The 20,823-nt window shown below is 40.1% G+C and overlaps 1 protein-coding gene across 1 annotated transcript in view; it reads left to right on the top strand.

Moving 5' to 3' along the window:
- Dmc1 (DNA meiotic recombinase 1) overlaps positions 1-16,305 on the top strand; it is a 35,966-nt gene extending 19,661 nt beyond the window's left edge. Inside the window, exons 12-13 of the mRNA XM_051189388.1 lie at positions 12,668-12,784; positions 15,885-16,305. Of these exons, the coding sequence (XP_051045345.1) occupies positions 12,668-12,784; positions 15,885-15,954 (187 nt within the window). The 3' untranslated portion in view covers positions 15,955-16,305. The remainder of the gene's footprint in view (positions 1-12,667; positions 12,785-15,884) is intronic.
- Positions 16,306-20,823: the final 4,518 nt, after the last annotated feature.

The following is a 20,823-nucleotide window of genomic DNA, read 5'->3' as shown; positions in this document are numbered from 1 at the left end:
TGTTTGACTCAGAAAACTTTTTAACCAGAGAAAATTTGCAGATTAGCACAATGAGTGCATACACACACTTAGGTTCCCCAATAGATATTGTATCCTATTATATCTTTGGAATACACATACTCTATCCCTCTTTCTCTCCTCTCCTCTCTCTCTCTCTAATGTTCATGCATGCTGGCATGCACATCTGTGAAATAATTTTTGTTTATCTACATACAGCCATGTATGTCTATATATACATACATTGACATATATTCTATTTTTGGTGTATGAGCCATTTGAGAATTTTCTGGTTTTTTTTTTCTTATTGTTGAGTATTATTTGTAGACACTGACAGTTCACCACTTAATACTTCAGCATATGTCTTCTAAAACCAAGAACATTCTCCTTCATAAGCACAGAACAATGAACATACACTGTTTAACATCAACAATGATGTTATCTAATATCCAAGTTTCTCTAGTTGTTCTGACAATGTTCTTTATAATTGTAGTAAAGTGGTTGTTTTAGGTTCATGATTCTCAGCTGAGGGCATGCATTAATTACATGTACTAAATGAATCTCCTTTAATCAAAATAGCATTTTTATGATACTGATACTTGGTTTAAATTTTTTAAAGATTTCTTTTTATTTTGTTTTTTAGGTTTTTGTTTGATTTTGGTTTTTTTAAGACAATGTTTCTCTGCATAACAGCTGTGACTGTCGTGGAACTGGATTTGTAGACTGGCCTGGCCTTGAACTCACAGAGATCCACCTGCCTCTGCCTCCTGAGTGCTGGGATTAAAGTAAAGGTGTGTGCCACCACCAACCACCCAGTGATTTATTTTATTTTTAATCATGTGCATATGTTTATGTCTGTGTGGAGGTATGTACATATGTGAGTACGAGTGCTTATGGAGTCCAGATGAGGGTGTTGGATCTCCTGAAGCTAATTTACAGGTAGCTTATGTGCCTCTCAACATGGGTGCCAGTAACAGAACTCAGGTCTTAGCTGCTGGACCATCTCTCCAGCCCCTTAAGACAATAACATTTTTGAACAGCAGGCCAACTATTTTCAGTATCCCTCAATTTGAATTTGATTTTAAAAATGTTTTAAACATTTTGTTTATGTGTACACACATACAACTTGTAGAAGCCAACTTCCACTTTCCCCATGTGTATTTCTGGATATTAAACTGTCAGTCTTGTGGCAGGTGTCTTTATCTGCTGAGCCATCAAGCTGACCCTGAGTGTTTTCTCTCATTAAGCCTGTCCTACATATCAAGTTCCAGGCCAGGCAAAACTACATAGTGAAGTCCTTTCTCAAAAAACAAAACCACAACAACCAAAACCCAAGATGTTAAGTTTGACCATTTCATTCTTGAACCAGATGTGATGATACACACCTTTAATCCTAGCACTCTGGAGGAGAAACCAAGTACATCTATAAATTTCAAGGTCAGCTAGTTCTATCTACATAATGATATCCTGTTTGGAAAAACAAAACAAACAAAAAGCCAAGCCATTTAGGCAAAATAAATATATGGTGTTTGTGAGAGTTCTTCATTAGAAAAGACACAAAAACGCCTCTTGAAAATTCAGTAATTTATGGGTGATACTCAGATGATGTAATATCATGTTTTGCAATAAGTTGTCACCATTTGTTTTTAGCACCAGTCAACAAATCTTGTCTAAATTAATCATTGCTCTAATGTTTCAAAATAAGGCGATTTTACTTTAAACCAAGGCAATGCTTCTATTAGGTGCATATAAAATGAGACATAAACATAGATAGTAACAGATACTTGATACATTAGTGCAAATTCTCTAAGTTGTGCTGAAATGAATGTGCTTCTCTTTAGGCATTTAAAAAATTTATTCATTCATTTTTATTTGCTTTATATGTTTGAGTGCCTGCAAGTATGTATGTGTAGCACATATATGCTTTGTGCCTAATAGGGCCAAAAGAAGGCACCAGATTCCCTGGAACTGGAGTTTCAGGGGGTTGTGACCCACCATGTGGGTGCTGGGAACTAAATCTGGGTCCTCTGCAAGAGCACCCACTGCTCTTCACCATTGAGCTGTTTCTCCAGCCCTCTCCAGGCATCTAAAAGCTTACCTTAGCAAACTGCTGCATCGTTTGCATTTTTTAATTTATCTCTCACTTTTCAATGCCTTTTATGAGTATTTTCTATTTATTTAAAGAAAATAACTAATGTGGAAAGCTAAAATACTGAGGGAACTGAAAGTATTGCTTAGTGGTAGGATGTGTGCTAAGCATGTGGGTTCAATCTTTCTCCCTTCCAAAAAATAAATTAAAAATTGAGGAGAAAACCAACCATTCATTAGTTTAAATATTTATTAAAAATCTACTAGGTAACAAGATTCTGAGAATTCATTAGCAAACAATAAAGAAGAAAGATAAATGGTACTTATTTTGCTATTTAACTCAGCATTTTAAAGTCTTGGTATGTCCCACATCACATCATCTGCAGTATAGTCCCTGAGGGTTTAAAGCAATCTTTTCTCTATGGAGTGTCTTTTGTATACAGGACATGAAGTACTTCACAAAGAGATTAATTTTAAACTAAAGAGAAATGGAAGATTTTTAAGGCTTGCTTTAAAAAGAGAAAATGACTCATTGGCTCAGAGGGAGGAAGTGGGTTGCATTCAGATAAAACAGTACAAGTTAAAGAGCACTGTTCTCTCTTCAGGTGTGGGGAGGGAACATTGAGGAGGCCAAAACTGTCACTCTAGAGTTACAAGGGAAAAGAAATCAGTGGAAATTAAGTCAGATAGAGGTGCTTTTCTCTTATATTTGTAAAAAGTTTCAAAAAGAGTAAAACCATCTTGAATTTACTCCTGTAAGACAATGAAGGAAGAATTAAGAGGTGACAGAAAGTAAATAACTGGAGAGGGAGGCAGAATGGAGAGATTTATGATGAAGAAAGCTAAACAGAGAGCCAATGAAAGTAACAGAGACTAGTATTTTTACTGGGTAAGTATGCTGTGAAACATTTCTTCCACCTAGCCAAGCTGTAAGGAAACAAAGCTCACTATAATTAGTATGTTCTGAAGTATATTAAATTATAACAGTACAGATTAAATACATGTCTTCATGTAAAGTACAAAATTACCGTATCTGAATATAAAGGGGGGACAGTTTTAAAGTAAAGGATTTCAAATGCTATTAGAAACCCTCCCATAAATAAAATATCTTTGTTTCTCGGTGTTGAGGAACTCCAAGCTGTAGCTTGCCTGGAGCCTGTTAAAAAAATATCACTATAATTGGTATGAATCCCTAAGTACACTGACAATAATTGAGGCTTGTATCCCATGCATTATACTTGATGTCACATCGTATTAAAAAAGAACAAAATTACAGAGGCAAACAGTGACTATATGATACAACAGAACAGCAGTGCCTAGATGAGGCTACAGATCCAGACATTAGCTCTGCAAGGATCTGGTAGATGGATCCTAGAGATAACAAGTCAGAGGATGGGCCTGAGAAGCTGCGCAGCAGGGCAAATAAGCAGCAAGAAAGACCATGATGTCACCATGTACTTCTGTGTGTCCAGTTTCTTAAACAAAAAGCTATCCAGAACATTTGCAGTCTTGTAAATGTAGAACACATTCACTAAGCATGTCAACCTATGACTCACATTGTCAGCTTAAATGAAGAAGTAATATGTTTAGGGTCTCTAGCATAGTGCTCTTATGCAGTGTTTAGATTATTTGAACCCATCCATTCTGCATAATCTTATATAATTCTCATGTGACTCTGATGGAACACAGCCCTCTTCTACCTTCCTGTGTTTTCAATGAAGTCAGTCTCAATATGTGGTTGTACTTTTTCCCACCCTATCCCACCAAATAAGAATTCCAGTTTCAAAAGATTAGGGGAGTACAGACTTTAAATTTTTATGTGTACATATTTTGGGAGCAGATAGAGAAAAAAATGGATATATTACTTAATAACAACTACTACTACTATCTCCTCTGCCTTCCTACTTTCTTTATCTTTCTTCTTTTTGAAAAACTCTGGCTGTCCTGAACTTGCTATGTAGACCGGGCTGGCCTCTAACTCAGAGAGTTCCAGCTGCCTCTGCTTCCTGAATGCTGGGACTAAAGGCATGTGCTATCATGCCTGGCTAACAAAATTTCTTAAATAAACTTTTTTTTTTTTTTTTTTGGCTGGGGGTCTCTTTATGTAATGCTAGCTGGACTAGAACTCACTATGTAGACTAGGCTGGGCTTAAACTCAGGTCTGTCTGCCTCAGCCTTCTGAGTGTTAGAATTAAACATACCCCACCATGCCTGGCCATACCCTTTTTAATAAACCAACTCTTCTTTTAAAAATTCTCTTTTGGCTGTACTCTTTCCTTCCCACATTTCCCTTATTTTAAAGCCTTCTCATTCTATTTTATTCAGCCTTTATCTTCTCAATGAACTTCTCAGATTTTTCACCTTGACCCTGCAAATCAAAAGCACCAAGAGTCTCATTGTCCTTTTAGCCTGCCCTAACCCATGCCCCTGGATCTACAGTCTGACTGGAATTTAAGATGGTATTATATATATTATTAATTTTTAAAAGTAGGCAGCTCAGAATATTTAGTGTTTGCCCAATCATAAAGCTAAAACTAAGGATTTGAGCCCCATACATCTTTGACTTGGAAGTTGATGCTTCTTGGGCAGGGAGATGTAGTTCAGTAATAGACTGTTTGCTAGTGTCTTAGTTAGTGTTTCTATTGCTGTGAAGAAACACCATGACCAAAGCAAGCTGGGGGAGAAAAGGGTTCATTTCTTTTACACTTCCACATCATAGTCTATCACTGGAGGATGTCTGAACAGGAACTCAAAGAAACCCAGGAACCAGGAGGCAGGAGCTGATGCAGAGGTCATGGAGGGGTGAGGTGCTGCTTACTGGCTTGCTCCTCATGGCTTGTTCACCCTGCTTTCTTATAGAATGCAGGAACATCAGCCCAGGGATGATACTACCCACAGTTGGATGGGCCCTTCCCCATCAATTGCTAATTAAGAAAATGTTGCCATGAAGTGGTCACCCATGCCTTTAATCCCAGCACTTGGGAGGCAGAGGCGGGTGGATCTCTGTGAGTTCAGGGCCAGCCTGGTCTACAGAGCCATTTCCAGGATAGTCTCTAAAGTTACACAGAGAACCCCTCTTTTAAGAAGAAGAAGAAGAAGAAGAAGAAGAAGAAGAAGAAGAAGAAGAAGAAGAAGAAGAAGAAGAAGAAGAAGAAGAAGAAAAATGCCTTACAGACACTTACCATAGCCAGATCTTATGGAGCCTTTAGCTTGTGTCAAGTTAACAAAAATAGCAGCCGGCAGTGGTGGTGCACACCTTTAATTCCAGCACTCAGGAGGCAGAGGCAGGCAGATTTCTGTGAGTTCCATCGAGACTAGCCTGGTCTACAAGAGCTAGCTCCAGGAGAGCCTCCAAAGCCACAGAGAAACCCTGTCTTGAAAAAACAAAACAAAAAGTCAGCACACCTAGCATGCACAAAGTTCTGGGTTCACACCTGGCAGTGGTGGTACACACTTTTAATCCCAGCACTTGGGAGGCAGGAGGAGGATCTCTGTGAGTTTGAAGACAGCCTCATCTACATAGCAAGTTCCAGGATGGCCGGAGCTACACAGAGTAACCTTGTCTCAAAAGAGAGGGAGAGAAACAAAAAATAAAAAAGAGATACTGAAAGACCCTCAAAGCAAGGACCTTCACTCTCTCAGGAAAGGTGACACCCCAAATCACTGACGAGAAGCAGTCTTGATCCAAACAGCAAGAGGACTTTTATTCCAAGCTCACTGGGGTCCACAGTCATATGCTACACAGGGGTAGAGGACTGAGGACCCTGAGTGCAGAATCGAGACAGCGTTTGTAGGGTTTACAACAAAGCCCACACATCGCAAACCAATCATCTCATAGCATCTAGAGCCCACGCGGTGCAGGCCAATTAATTTAAAAACCATTTTATAAGCCGGCACATTATAGACTAAACAGTTTTCTATAGCCCCAGAGGTCAGCATTTGTACAGGCTCCTGGGTGGGGTGACAAATGGCAGTTAGGATAGGTCACTGGGGCAGGGGTTTCACAAGCAGTTTACCCAAGTCAGATAGGCAGTTAGTCAGTTTATTTTGTGTTATCTTACTAGGCCAGGATCATGTATTCAAGGGCCTGTCGTAAGCAGCAAGAGGTGTGACCTTTCGCCTGTTTACTGGTAGAGGACAGGGTCTGGAATTTGAGGTATTTAGGGCTTTTTAGATAGTATTTCTAAACTTCTAGCTTCCTGGGGTCATTGGAGAGTTAGGCTGTATTTTCATCCTTTCAATACATGATTTACAAAGTGCTGGGTTCAGTCCTCACCACCAGTACCACTATCACAGCAAAACTACAAGAAAGAAAAGAAGTTGATGTTTCTTAGTTGCACTGTGTTCTTCTATCCTATCCTGTTTCATCTCAGAACTATACTTCATGACCTCTGGTAATTTGGAGTTGGAAGATCAGAATGATAGAACATGCCATGTCCTGTTCAACCAAAGTGGGAAAACGGTACTCTTTACACAGTTCCTCCTTATTCCTAGTATCTACCCCCACCTGCTCCCTCATTCTAAAAAGAAAAGAGGAAAAGAGGAGAGAAGAAAATGTAAAAGGCTATAAGAGGGACGTGGGAGGCTTTCTGATGCTGTTAACTTGGTCAGAAATAGATGCAAATTAAAGCCCTCTGGAGGAATGTGGGGTGCTATGCCACCTTCTTGTATGTCACCTCAAGACTGTGAATACTGCAGTAGTCAGGAAGTACAGACAGTAAGAAAAATTTCTTGGATTATGTTTTGTTGAAAGATAATTATTTAAATTGAGCTGTTTAGTTAAATAATAACTGCAATTTATTGAGAATATCTTACATGATAAGTTTGCTATCAGGGTAGAGCTAATGTGTATCAATGAGTAGCCATGGTTCCTAGTACACAGTGGCTCCCAATAAGTTATTCTTAGTATCTTGAGTCCTAAAAGTTCAGGAGTCCACCTTTTCCCCTTATTTTACTATGAAAGAAACTAGGTAAAGTAAGTAGGTAGTAAATGTTTGAGTCAAGAATAGGAAAGCAGTTAAAATAATAACGGTAGTCACTAGGCTAACACTGAAATAGTTCGTCTTATTCTTACAGTTGTCCTACCAGTTGGTGACATTATTATTTCCCATGAAGAATCAGAAACAGAATGGTTAAACAGTTTTCCTGAGGTCATAGAGCTGACTAGCAGACTTTGAACTCAAGTCTAATTCTAAAGCCAGGCGTTGGTGGCACACTCCTTTAGTTCCAGCACTCGGGAGGCAGAGGCAGGAGGATCTCTGTGAGTTTGAGGACAGCCTGGTTTACAGAGCTAGTTCCAGGACAGGCTCCAAAGCAATACAGAGAAACCCTGTCTCAAAAAACCAAAATAATAATAATAATAATAATAATGACAGAAAGAAAGAAAAAAGATCATAAACCATACAACACATTAAAGCTATACCTGCCAGAGGGAAAACTAGCATGTTGCTACCCCAGAGACTTTGCAGGGATACATTCATTATTCAAGTGAAATGACCGTTGTTCATGGCCCTCAGCCTTAAAGCAGAGGTGTGATTGGATTGGAGAATTTTTCTCTCAGGGGAAACATAGAGCTAGTTTATGACTCAGCAAAAAGACAGAGGACTAGTCTGATAAGGAAAATGTAACTACATTTGAAGTTCATGTGACCAGTGGGTGTAATCTTCCTATTCATAGTCCTCTAGCAGAATACAATTTTTAATCCAAATTATTAATAAATATTAAATCTGAGCAATGTGAAATGTAAGTAACTTAAAAGAATGTTTTCAATATAGTGAGGAGTCAATAAATCTTGGTTATTATTATTCATATTCATGTATGTCAGGAGGGTCAGTGGCATTCCTAAACATATATAAAGATTTTATATATTTGTGTATATTTGTTCATTTTGATGGATTGAATTCTTTAGCTTTTATTAAATTGTCAAAGTGTTGGTAACCTTCATAATAAATGTTTAGGGCTACAAATTCCATATACAATTGTGCACAGGACTGTTGACAAAGCAAACAAAATTTAAATTGGCTTGAAATTCAAAATTAAGGCTGATGTTATTTTGTAGTCTATTTTGATTAAATACAATCCCAAATTTTGAATTGTCTTGATAACTTTCTTGTAGCTATAATATCATTCATATATGTTTATACAGTCCTTTTGAAATGCCTGTAGTAATTTCTCCATAGAGCTCATCTATCTGCCTGCAGAGATGACATTGATTAATACTTAGCCTCTACACCTGCAGTCATCAAGGACAGGCAATAGGATCTCTTTTCCCTGGTGTGCAGGGGTTCACACTAGTAATAGCAAACGGTAATTTGCTTTAAAAAAAAAAAAAAAACAAAAAAAAAACATCTTGGCTATTTATCTAGAAGCTCCACTGTGCTACTTGTGGACAGGTTTCCAGAACAGCCAGCAGGGGGATTGCTTCAACTGGGAGAACTGGAAAGCAGTCTGTTTATATTTGCCTTTCTTTTTAAAAAATTTATTTTATCTTTGAGATAGAGTCTCACATGTAACCCTGGCTAGCCTGGTACTCTCTATGTAGAGCAGGATAGTTTTGAACTTACAGAAATCCACCTGCCTCTGCCTCTAGTGCAATGGGATTAAAGGTGTGTGCCACCATGCCCAGCTTTACATTTGTCTTTCTGTTAGAAACTCTCTCAAAGGTTCATTGGTGTATAGTTTCTTTGAAGAGACATTACAAGCCTATGTCCAAAAAGATCTAGACCAGGGAGAGCCAAAGTATCTTCTCAGTATTCATTGCAGTGTTCATGAAAGACCTTCATATGACATGTCATATCTACACATTAGATGAATAGAGGTTATTTAAAATAACAGTGAAGAATTCTTTCTCTTTCCCTTCATGATTTGAGGGGTGCTTTGTACATGCTGGGCAAGCACTCCATCCCTGAGCTACACCCCCAGGCCAGAAGTATGCTTTAATAGAAAAATACACAGTATGGCAGGAGACCACTGAGCTGCAAGTTCCTAGTAGGAGGCACCTGAGGGATAAGTGGGAACTGCTTGAATAAACACAGTAAGGAAAGGGGCTTTCATTCAGAGGTGAAATTATGTGCAAAAGCATTAAGGTATATGAGAACTTGCTTGAACAAAGAAAAAAGAATTTGAATGAAACATGAGAAAATGAGTACAATTATAGTTGAGCTTGTAGGTAGTTATATTAGGTTTTTATCACTATAGTAAATAACTGGAACAATTGGCATGAATTCACACACATACACACATACGCTAAAACAAATCTTTAAAAAAAAATAGCTGGGTGGTGGTAGCACACACCTTTAATCCCAGCACTTGGGAACAGAGGCAGAAGGATCTCTGAGTTTGAGGTCAACCTGGTCTACTGAGCGAATTCTAGGATAGCCAGGGCTACACAGAGAAACTCTATCTCAAAAAAAAAAAAGCAAATAAATTAGTGAATAAGAGTATTAAGGCAGAATATAAATAAATCAGGGGCTAGAGAGATGACATAGTGGTTAAGAGTGCATATTGTACAATTATAAGGACTAGAGTTCAGATTCCAGCACCCACATAAAAAACCATATGTCCCAGGCAGGCTTGTAACCTTAGCAATGAGTGGGTAGAAATGAGACAGGAGGCTCACTGGGCTTCCTGACTTTTATCCTAACCAAGTAAAAGAAGCCCAGGTTCAGAGAAAGACACTACCTCAAATATGCATAGTGATAGAGGACACCCTCTTCTTGCCTCTGTACATTTACAGGCACACACACACACACACACACACACACACACACACACACACACACCTCGCTCTCTCACACACACACAGGTGCATACATATACATATATATGTATATATGTATGTATACATATTTTTTTTCTGAGACTCAGTTAAGAATGCAATCAGCAGCTGGGCATTGGTGATGCACACACTTGGGAGACAGAGGTAGGAGTATCTCTGTGAATTCAAGGCCAGCCTGGTCTACAGAGAGAGTTCCAGGACAGGCTCCAAAACTGCAAAGAAACCCTGTCTCCAAAAACAAAACAAAAAAAGAATGCCATCAGCCCTTCTGAACATTCTCTGTACAGTATGGGGTTCCTGTGAGACCATGAAGTACACCCACAGGCCATGTGACCTAGAAAGTTCAGAGGCGCTCCTCTAAAAAATTGTGACATTGGGACTGGCGAGATCCCTTATCTGTTAAGTGTTAATCCTCAACTACCTGGTTACTGCTTTCTTCATAGAATTTCACCTAAAACTGTCCTTGGAAAGATAGTTCAGCAGTTAGAAGTATTTCCTGCTCTTCTAGGGGACCTGAGCTCTTGGCACATCAGCTCACAACTTCTCCTGTCATAAACATACAAACACAATAAATAAATAATAGATAGATACATAGATGATTAATTAACTAAAGAACCTGTTGTTGTTCCTACAACCTACTAATGAATCTTTTTGTTTGTTTTACTTTTGTTTTTTCAAAACAGGGTTTCTCTTTGTAGCCCTGGACCTCCTAGAACTTTCTCTGTAGACCTGGCTGGCCATGAACTCAGAGATTGCCTGCTTCTGCCTCCCTAGTGCTGGGGTTAAAGGTGGGCACCACCACCTGTCATCTACTGCATATTAAGCAATTTCACACTATCCTAGATAGGCAGCCCTGGTCTAGCTCTAGAACTTTGTAGTGTTAGCAATTTTATCTTCAGAGAGTTCCTTTCTTACCAACCCATAGGCTACATATTTAATCTTACACCAGTAAGCCACATCCTCAGTACACCAAGACTCAAACTTAGAATAGCCAAAACCCTGAACACTGTCATGGAACAGGCACAGTTTACATTGACCTAAAACTGTGTTCTCCTAGAATTAAGCAATTATGCTATGACACGGTTTATTCTAGTCAAATATAATATGTTTATGCTTTTATGCTTACTTTCCTTTATTGGTAACTATTGAATCTGTTGTTTTGTTTTGTTTTTTCCAGTTGATAATCACGTTTAGTTTTTTTCTTCATCCTATTAAAAATAGGTTGTTGAATGCTTTACTAAACCAACCTTGCACTCCTGGATCAAGGCATATACTCCTTTCAGTTCTTCTGAATTCAATTTAGTGGTACTGTGTTGAGGTCTTTTGTAACTAGGATATTTTTGAAGCACTGCCATTAGGGTTATTAAGATACTTTCAGGGATAAAAATGGCTCAGTGGGCCAGAGCACATACTGCTTTTGCAGAGGCTCTGGCTTCGAATCCCAGCACACACTTTAGGTGGCTCACAACTGCATGTAACTCCAGCTCCAGGGAATCTGACACCTCTTGCCTACATGGACAACTGCACTCATGTGCACATACCCACATACACATAACTTTATAACAATTAAATAACTAATGTTTTTTTAAAGAAATTTTCACTTTTTAGCAATGGGAGTGTGTTTGTTCCCAAGTGTCTCTCATGATGAATACCAATAGTATTTGTAACTTCTTTTTTGTCATAATATGATTTTTGAATCACCATGACTAGACATAGATAAGAGCTTACCTTTTTGTGTGTGTGCAATTATTCATGTATGTATGCATTGATGTATGCACATGTGTGTGCAGGCCAGAGGTTGACATCAGGTGTCTTCTTCAGTTGCTTTCCACCTTAATTTTGGGATAGGGTCACTGACTGAACCTGGAGCTTACCAATGCAGCTAGACTAGTCAACCAGCAAACTCTAGAAACCCTCCACCTCTTCAGCACTAAGAGTATGGGCACATACCACTGCACCTAACTTTTAAGACCTTATTCCTTAGTATCCATATTTATAGAAATAAACTTTGGGCAACAACAAAAGTATTTCCAAGATTGTTCTCACTGTACATTCATAACTTGGACAACATTGAAGGAATCCACCATAAAATTTAGGAACAAGAAAGGCTGTCTTGAATGGGGATGTAGCTTAATAGTAAAACACTTGCCTGGTATGTATGAGGCCCTGGGTTCCACCCACAGCATCGCAGAAGAAGATGGGAGGAGCTCACAATTTACTTTTTTATAAAGCCTCAAGGATAAAATTTATCAGTTTATTTACCCATTTAGAAATAAGGTTTCACCATGTAGCCCAGGCTTGCCTTGAATTTTCAATCCTCTTACTTTAGCCTTCCATGTACCTAGCTTAGATAATTCTTATTCATTAGACTAAAATAGTGCCTGGCAAATAGTAAACCATTAATAAATATTTCTGGCTAGACAGTGGTGGAGCACACCAAAGCAGGGGGATCTCTGTGAGTATGAGGCTAGCCTGGTCTCTAGAGTGAATTCCAGGACAGGCAGGGTTACACAAAGAAACTCTGTCTCAAAACCACCACCACCACCCCAAAATAAAAACAAATAAATATTTCTGATAAATGAGCTAGTGAATAAATCAATCCAATCTAGTATTTGTAGTTTATAAGGAGCTTTTTTCCCAAGACAGAAAAAAAGACACACCTGAGGTTGACTTCTAAAATCCTTACACAACACAAAGAATACACACCTACTTCATCCCTATCATTCCACTCACAGAGGCTGCTTCTTCCTTGCAAATATCACTATATATCCAAACGAAACCTGAAGAAATGTTTTATTGATTCAGCTTCCAGGCAGATCCCAAGAAACCCATTGGCGGACACATTCTGGCTCATGCTTCCACAACAAGAATAAGCTTGAGAAAGGGAAGAGGAGAACTGAGGATTGCCAAGATTTATGACAGGTATATACTTCTTTATTCTTCAGATCCTGTGCATGAGCCTTTGAACAGAATTGCTAGCCCTGAGAGACTACTCCTTGAATTAACAAATGAATGAACTTAAACTACCTATTCAGTCATTTGCATGTCTCTTACTGGCCTACAAGGTTGTTTCAGCCTTGCAAATTTGATAAGGAATCAGAACAGTAAATTGTCAACAAGATTAGTCATGTCAAGTTTCCATAAACTTGACTCGGGTCAGGCACGGTGGCTCATAATCGTAATCTCAGCACTTGGAAGCTGAGACAGGAGGATTACTGCTAATATAAGACCAGCCCAGTGACTTCCAAGTGGGTGAGCCTGTTGTAAACAAACCAACAAGCATACATACATCTTATATCAAAAGGGCAAAACTATGGGGCTGGAGAGATGGCTCAGAGGTTAAGAACACTAGCTGTTCTTCCAGAGGGCCTGAGTTCAATTCCCAGCAACCACATGGTGGCTCACAACAATCTGTGATGAGATCTAGTGCTCTCTTCTGGTGTGTAGGCAGGACATTGTATATATAATAAATAATAAATCTTTTTTAAAAATAGCAAAACTAGATCAGAGCTTAGGGTCTGAAGGGTAGATCAGCTATTGAGAGCGCTTGCTGTCTTGCCAAAAGACCCCCTAGGCATCCCATAACTTAGAACCAAGCTCAAGTTTCTGTAGCCATTTACACAACACTCTATGAATGGCTTTTTAAATTTTTATTTTTATTGTATGTGTATAATTGTTTGCATGTGCATCTCTGGTGCTGATGGAGGCCAAAAGAGGGCATCAGAGCTCTAGAAACTTACAGACAGATGTGAGCTGCTATGTGGGTAGGTGTTCATGGTGCTGGGAACTGAACCAGCTCCTCATAGGCAGGAAGTGCCCTAAACCTCTGAGCCAGCTCTTCAGCCCCATGAATATCCTTATACTCATTCCTTGATTCTCCCTTGCCCTGTGCTTCCACTTCACATGTTTCTTAGACAGGGTTCATGTAGCCCAGGCTATCTTCAAACTCTCTATATAGCCAAAGATGAGCTTCTGCTTTCCCCCTTCTCCTGAGTGCTGAAAAATTGCAGACATGCATCACCACACCTACTTTCATGAAATGTTGAGGACTGAAGCCAGGGCTGCAAGCAATGTGAGGCAATAACTCCATCAACTGATCTTTCCCACCCACCCACTACCCACTCCCATTTTTTGAAGCAAGATTTTGTTATATAGCAAATGTTAGTCTTAAAGTTGTGATCCTCCAGTGAAGGTACTGCCAGGCATGCTGCTGCTACCTTAGAGGCTTTGCCCACTTGTTTCCTCACCCTGGAATAACCCTCCCAATATAGGCCTTTGCCTGATCATCTTTCTCATCTATTTCAAGTCTTTGATCAAATGTTGTGTTCTTCAGGATGGGGAGATAGTTCAGTGGGTAGAGAGCTTGCTGCACAATCAAGAGGACCTGAGTTTGGAGGAGCCTCAGTAGTACTCACCTAGGAGCTAGGCATGATATATGTATCTAATGCCAGCAATGGGGGAATGAGAGAACTCTAGGGGTTGCTGAGCAAGTATGGTTGAAATGGAGTACCCTGAATTTAGGAAAGACCCTGTCTTAAAAAATGAGGTGAAGGGCTGGAGAGATGTCTCAGTGGTTAAGATCACTGATTGTTCTTCCAAAGGGCTTGGGTTCAATTCCCAGAACCTATATGGCAGCTCTCAACTGTCTATAACTCCAGTTTCAAGGACTCTGACAGCAATGACAAAACCAATGAACATAAAATTAAAAAATAATTTAAAGCTGGGCAGTGGTGGCACACATCTTTAGTTCCAGCACTCAGGAGGCAGAGCCAGACTGATCTCTGTGAGTCTGAGACCAGCCTGGTCTACAAGAGCTAGTTCCAGGACAGCCTTCAAAAGCCACAGAGAAACCCTGTCTCGAAAAGTCAAAACGAATAAATAAATTTTTAAAAATGAGGTGGGGATAGATACCTAATGTCAACCTCTAGCTTTCACATATCACACACATAGCTAGCAATCATGCTTGCACACACACTCATCTCATAACCTTCTCACCAGTCTATATCAAAGAACTTTAAGTCACATTATAGGGTTTTATAACTAAATCAAAAGAAAACTCAAAGTACCACACATTTGTTAGTCAAAAGGGGAATGCAGAAATGAATCAATTGATCAAAAATGGATCAATATCGCTGGATAGTGGTGGTGGATGGCTTTAGTTCCAGCACTCAGGAGGTTGAAGCAGGTGGATCACTGTGAGTTTGTGGCCAGCCTGGTCTACTGAGCAAGTTCCAGAACAGGCTCCAAAGCTACCGAGAAATCCTGTCTTGAAAAACAAATAAAAGGAGCCAGGCATTGGTGGCCCATGCCTTTAACCCAGCACTCAGGAGGCAGAGGCAGGTGGATCTCTATGAGTTTAAGGCCAGCCTGGTCTACAGAGTGGGTTCCAGGTCAGCCTCCAAAACAATACAAGACAGAGAAACCCTGTCTTGAAAAAAAAGGGGGGGGTCAATATTATAGTTCAATAGTCAATGGTGTTCCACTTTCACAATTTATATTTCTATGAACAAGTAGAATTGCACTACTTGGAGTTAATGACAACTTATAATGTATAGAACCTTTACAGAACTAGGTAACTGAAGAGAAGGATGTGCTAGACAACTGACTTTCCATTGCAGGTGTTCAGGACTTTCCTGGTTTATTTCAAAGCCTTTTATGGACACCCTCCCCATGTTAGCAGAGCCTATAGAAAGGTGTACCACTAAGGAGTCAGACAAACCTCACAGGATTTGCACCACAGGCCTCAAACTACCCTGAAAGAACACCAGCTTATCCTGATTTGCCTGTTTCTAAGTTTGGGGGTAATCTTTCTTGACATTCAAAACTTTATATAGAGTTGTTTAACAAATGTTTGCGAGGGTTGATAGCACTGCTAGGTAAGCTCTATAGTCCACATTTAGCTGTACCAGTGCTGCAGTGTCTCTGGAGACTCAGACTGATGGGAACGTGACAACTGTGACATGTGCACAGTATTTATAGAAACAGAGCTTTTTATAAACTTCTGTTCCCTTGTATTCTGTAGCCCTGAGATGCCTGAAAATGAAGCCACCTTCGCAATAACTGCTGGAGGAATCGGGGATGCCAAGGAGTAGGTGGAAAATTGGTACAGATTGCTTCTTGGTGCTTATTAGGAGCTGGAGAAATGGAAAAGCAGTCTTGAATTTACATCTTGAAATAAGTTTGGGTTTTTTTTCCCATGTGTTATTAAAGGAAAGTCAGAAAAAGAGATTTAAAACTTACATTTATCTTAAAAGTTCTAGCCTGATATGTAACCAACTATATATATACACTGTGTGTTGATTCAGAAATATGCATACATATTCTTGAATGACTTGATAGACACATATGCATACATGTGCCTGTCAGGTATGGGAAAGGGGTACTCAATGCCTTTCCTTCTCACTTTTGAAGTGAGCCATTGAGCACACAGAAAGTCAAGGAGCTCAGAGGTACCCCACTCTCCCAGACTTCCCATCCAGAATTTTCTGGGATATAGCACCAATGACCTAGGGAACTGGATGCTGTTTCCCAGAGGGAGATGCATAAGGGAGAATGTTTAGAGTATACCAAGGAGCTGTTTTTCTTCACATTAGCAGCCTACACATTCATCTTATAGCAACAGAAGAGAAACAGTAAGAAGCCAACTTTAAAGTCATTTGATTTGTCAAGTTGAAATGATTTTTTTAAAAATGCATTATGGTAATTGGGTATGGTGGTGCACACTTGTAATCCCAATACTTGGGAGACCTAGGCAGCTTTAGCTACATGGTTAATTCAAGACTAGCCTGGGCTATATGACATTCAGTCCAAAAAAAAAGCACGTTTTTATATTTTGGGTAGAAAAATGTGAAGTGTCTTAAAAAATTTAGAGCTAATTTAAATGTAAAATCTGGAACACAGCCCTCAAAATTTGTGTAATAACATTGGATTTGTGTGTGTGTGATTGTCTGAAATAAAATCTAGGTTTCAAAATATGAGAATATATAGAAATTAAAATATTAATATATAATCATTAAGATGGTCTTTTACATTGTATTAACTTACATGAAAATCCAAAAGTGAAGTACTTGCTACAAAAGGTTTTTGATTCTCCATTCAGTCATTTGCTGGCTAGTTCTCAGATGCTACATACTAATAGACAAGGTGTGGCTCCTGCTTCAAGGAGCAGCACACTAGGGAAGGGAATAATGCTCAGGAAAATGAGAGAGCAAATGATGAGACCTTGGATTGACTCTTAGAATGCAGTCCTAATGTTGGGAAGAAAAGGTCATGAACAGTTCACAAAGACCTGAGGGCTCCCTGGGGCCAAGAGGAGACCAGCTGGCAGCAGAAAGCATGCAGCATGTGGGGCCTGGGAGGCAGAACCCTTTGAATAAAGCAGGAACAAAAGCACCTAAGAACAGATTTTCTATAATCTGCAAAAATCATTTAAATGAATTACTTTACTATGCAAATATTGAAGCATGGTTTTGTTCTAGGAAAGGGATTTGTTACTAGATGCATTAAAAAGAAACTTTCTGTGCATTATATTTTGGCATTAAAAAAAAATATTTCTGCTAGGTGGTGGTGATACATGCCTTTAGTCTCAGAACTTGGGAGGCAGAGGCAGGTGGATCTCTGAGTTGGAGACAGAGAAACCCTGTCTCAAAAATAAAACAAAATAACAAAAAAAACTTTATTATTATTATTTAGTTCAGCAATGGGCAGTAGGATCAGAAACCAGGGTTCAACACAGAAGCCTGCCATTCTGTGAGGAGGTCTTGTTTCAATATAGCATCCTATTCTGACCAGAATCCTTTCTAGTTGACTATCTTGAGAGAACAGTAGCTGGGCCTGTGGAGATAGAAAAGAAACTGAAATTTGGGGTCAACTTTAGGAGAACATGGCAAACTGTGTAGGTATTTAGGCCGGCAAGTGGATTCACTTTGTCACCTGTGACCAAAGCAACTGGGCTCCGTTATCTTCCTTCCAGAGTATAGAAGGAGGTCTGGCCCCTGTTTTAGAGGATATGGAGCAGTGGTGGAAACACTAAGAAAAAAATTGATCAGTCAGCACTCCTGGTTGCAAGTCACAAGATCTCAAACTAACATGTGCATGTCAAGAAATTCATTGGCTCAGGAAACTGAAAAGCTGGTGAAAGAGCTAACTTCTGCCAGCAGTGGCACCCAGATCTCAATTGTCTTTTCAGGACATGGAACTGCTTGTTTGCCCTTGGGCTACTATTGTTCTCCTACATGCTATCCCTAAATGTAGTCAAGCCTTGAGTTCTGGGGTCCTCTTCTACCAGGTCAGGACATGAAATAGAGAAATCATACTTTTCCTCCACCATCGTCCTATGAAGTGAAGACCATTTGAGATGCTACCTATTCTGGTACATATTCAGAGCTTGCTAGAGCAAGAAGCTTCAAGCCTCTACCACTACTTGCATTTGGTAGGCTCAAGGCAGGCAAAAGAATGGCCTTTGTAGTGACAAAGAGGACTGATTTCAGGCATTCTCTGACTGGGGGCTGGTGTGGAGAAGCAGCTGGAACATTCATCTGGTTGAAACACAGAGAACAGGTAAAGGAATAACACAGGCATTAGGGAGACACTGGGATGGTTACAATGATCCAATGGAGATGATGGCATGAGGCCAAGCTGGGATATAGCTCAGTAGTAGAGCACTTGCCTGTTATGTTCAAGGCCCTTCAAGACAAGCTAATAGATTTGGTATAAGATGAGCTATAAAGAAAGGACGAGAGACAATCACAGGTGACTGTTGACAACATTCTCTAGCTGAGGGGGGAAGAATACAGCTTTCATCAAGGAATGGAAAAGTGTGAAGTTCAGTTTTCATCTGAAAAGTTCATTGTATGATTTGCTAAAGCTGCCCTGACAATATATTATAGATTGGCTGGAGTATATAGCTCAGTGGAAGAGCACCCACCTCAGAAGTACTGGGTTTGATTCTCAGCACATTGAAAGAAGAAATAATAAACAAACCAAAGTACCATACACTGAAACCAGAGGAGTTGTTAAACAAACAAACAAACAAACAAAATATATAGATAGATAGATAGATAGATAGATAGATAGATAGATAGATATAGATATAGATATATAGATATAGTCTCTAGCCAGATGTAGTATGTGCCTTTAGTCACAGGCGGCAGAGGCAGGCTGATCTCTGTGAATTGGAGGCCTTCCTAAGTCTATCTAGAAAATTCCAGGCTAGCCAAGGCTACACAGGGGTATCCTGGCACAAAAATAAACAAGGTCACTTCTCTTTATAACTCATGTATTCTGTGGCAGAAGTAGGGTACTGAGTGGCAGTGCTAAGGGTGAGGGCATGAGTTAGAGGAATACAAGTACAGTGACGCAGGTCAGAGGCAGTGCGGATGGCCAGAGCAGGCTATTCCTGCTGCTAGGCTGGAGGTCTCTGCCTCCTGACTGCAGCATGTTCAAACTGTATCCATTCCCAAGCTGGTGTTTAGCAGGAATTGGAGCCTAGTACTTGCCATCTAGAGTCCCAGTCCAGGTGACTCCCCAGTGCTGCTTTCAGGCACTAGGAGAGGGCCAGCCAACAGGAGTTGCCTATCATTTTCAGGTGGGGTCTCAAGATTCACTCTCCATAGTCTCCTCTGCAGCAGCAGCCACACGTTAAACAGAAAGTTGTTGGAAAAAAAAAAAAAAAAAAGACAAAAAGACAGGGTGGTTGAAGCTAGGCAGTCAGAGATACTGTGATAGTTCCAATTCCTCCTCAGGTGCCAGGCTTCTGTTCTGACCATCCACCAAATATAAAGGATGGGAATTCAAGTTAGGTGGTGGTGAAAGAAAGTTTCTTTAAGCTGAGTCAGTTCCTAGGAAGCAGCCCTCCCACACAGCTTGGCCTTTACATCTCATTAACCATATTTACCTACAAAGAAGGTCACACAATACTGCCTCTTGTCCTGGACAGCAGGAGGCCCAGCTGACAGACAGTAGCATGTCCTGTTATTAAAGAGGAAAGAGACATGTATTATTTTTTTCTATAACATCACATGCCTGTGTGCCTGCATGTGTGTGTGTGTGTGTGTGTGTAAAAATGAGAACAACTTTTCTGAAGTCTGATTGTCAAAATGTGGAGGCAAGCACCTTTATCTACTTAGTCATCTTGCTGGCCCAAAGAATAGTTATTGGATAAGCATCGAGCTGCACAAATCTCTCAGCATTCCAATAATACAGAGTGCATTGCACATACTTTGTAAAGCACTTCTGATTTGTCTTGTCTGAAAAGAGTGCCCCACTCCCTTTAGCTGTAGATGGGCAAAATTCATTTTTCTTTTCTTTTTTTTTTTTTTGTTTGTTTGTTTGTTTGTTTTTCAAGACAGGGTTTCTCTGTATTACTTTGGAGCCAGTTCTGGAACTAGCTCTGTAGACCAGGCTGGCCTTAATCCTGCCTGGCTCTGCCTCCTGAGTGCTGGGATTAAAGGTGTGAGCCACCGATGCCCAGCTCCCACTTCTTTCTAATAAACTTCTCGTTTAAGTTCTGTGTGACTGGTATGTTTGTCCCTCTGCCTCAGTCAACCTTGTCTGCCATGGAATCTCTGTAATTTGGAGGCTAGCCTGGTCTACAGAGCAAGTTCCAGGACAGGCTCCAAAACAAAGAAGCCCTTTCTTGAAAAAACAAAAAGAAGGCAGGAAACAGCTGCTTTTGCAGCTGCCTAGCCAGTGGCTGACTGGAGAGTCTAAGGCAGCCTCCTGTACCCAGAGGACTTGGCAGGGATAGTCTAGAGGCTGGCACCTTGTTTTGCAGTGATGTCATCTCTCAGTGATCTAACCCAGTTTACTGTCTGCCAGAGCATGGGTCCAAGAGAATAGGCACACACTTAGAAAACCTCTGCTGGTCTCCCAGTAGCCCAGGAGATGGTGTGGCCACAACAGGAGGGCCTCAAGTCCTGAGTGCAACTCCTTGTACTAGCTGGGCCCTTTGCAGGAATGGA

This window comes from Phodopus roborovskii, unplaced genomic scaffold (genome assembly GCF_943737965.1).
Source record: "Phodopus roborovskii unplaced genomic scaffold, PHOROB, whole genome shotgun sequence".
NCBI lineage: Eukaryota > Metazoa > Chordata > Mammalia > Rodentia > Cricetidae > Phodopus > Phodopus roborovskii.
Note: the sequence above shows the minus strand (reverse complement) of the source record. Positions and strands in the feature narration are given on the sequence as shown.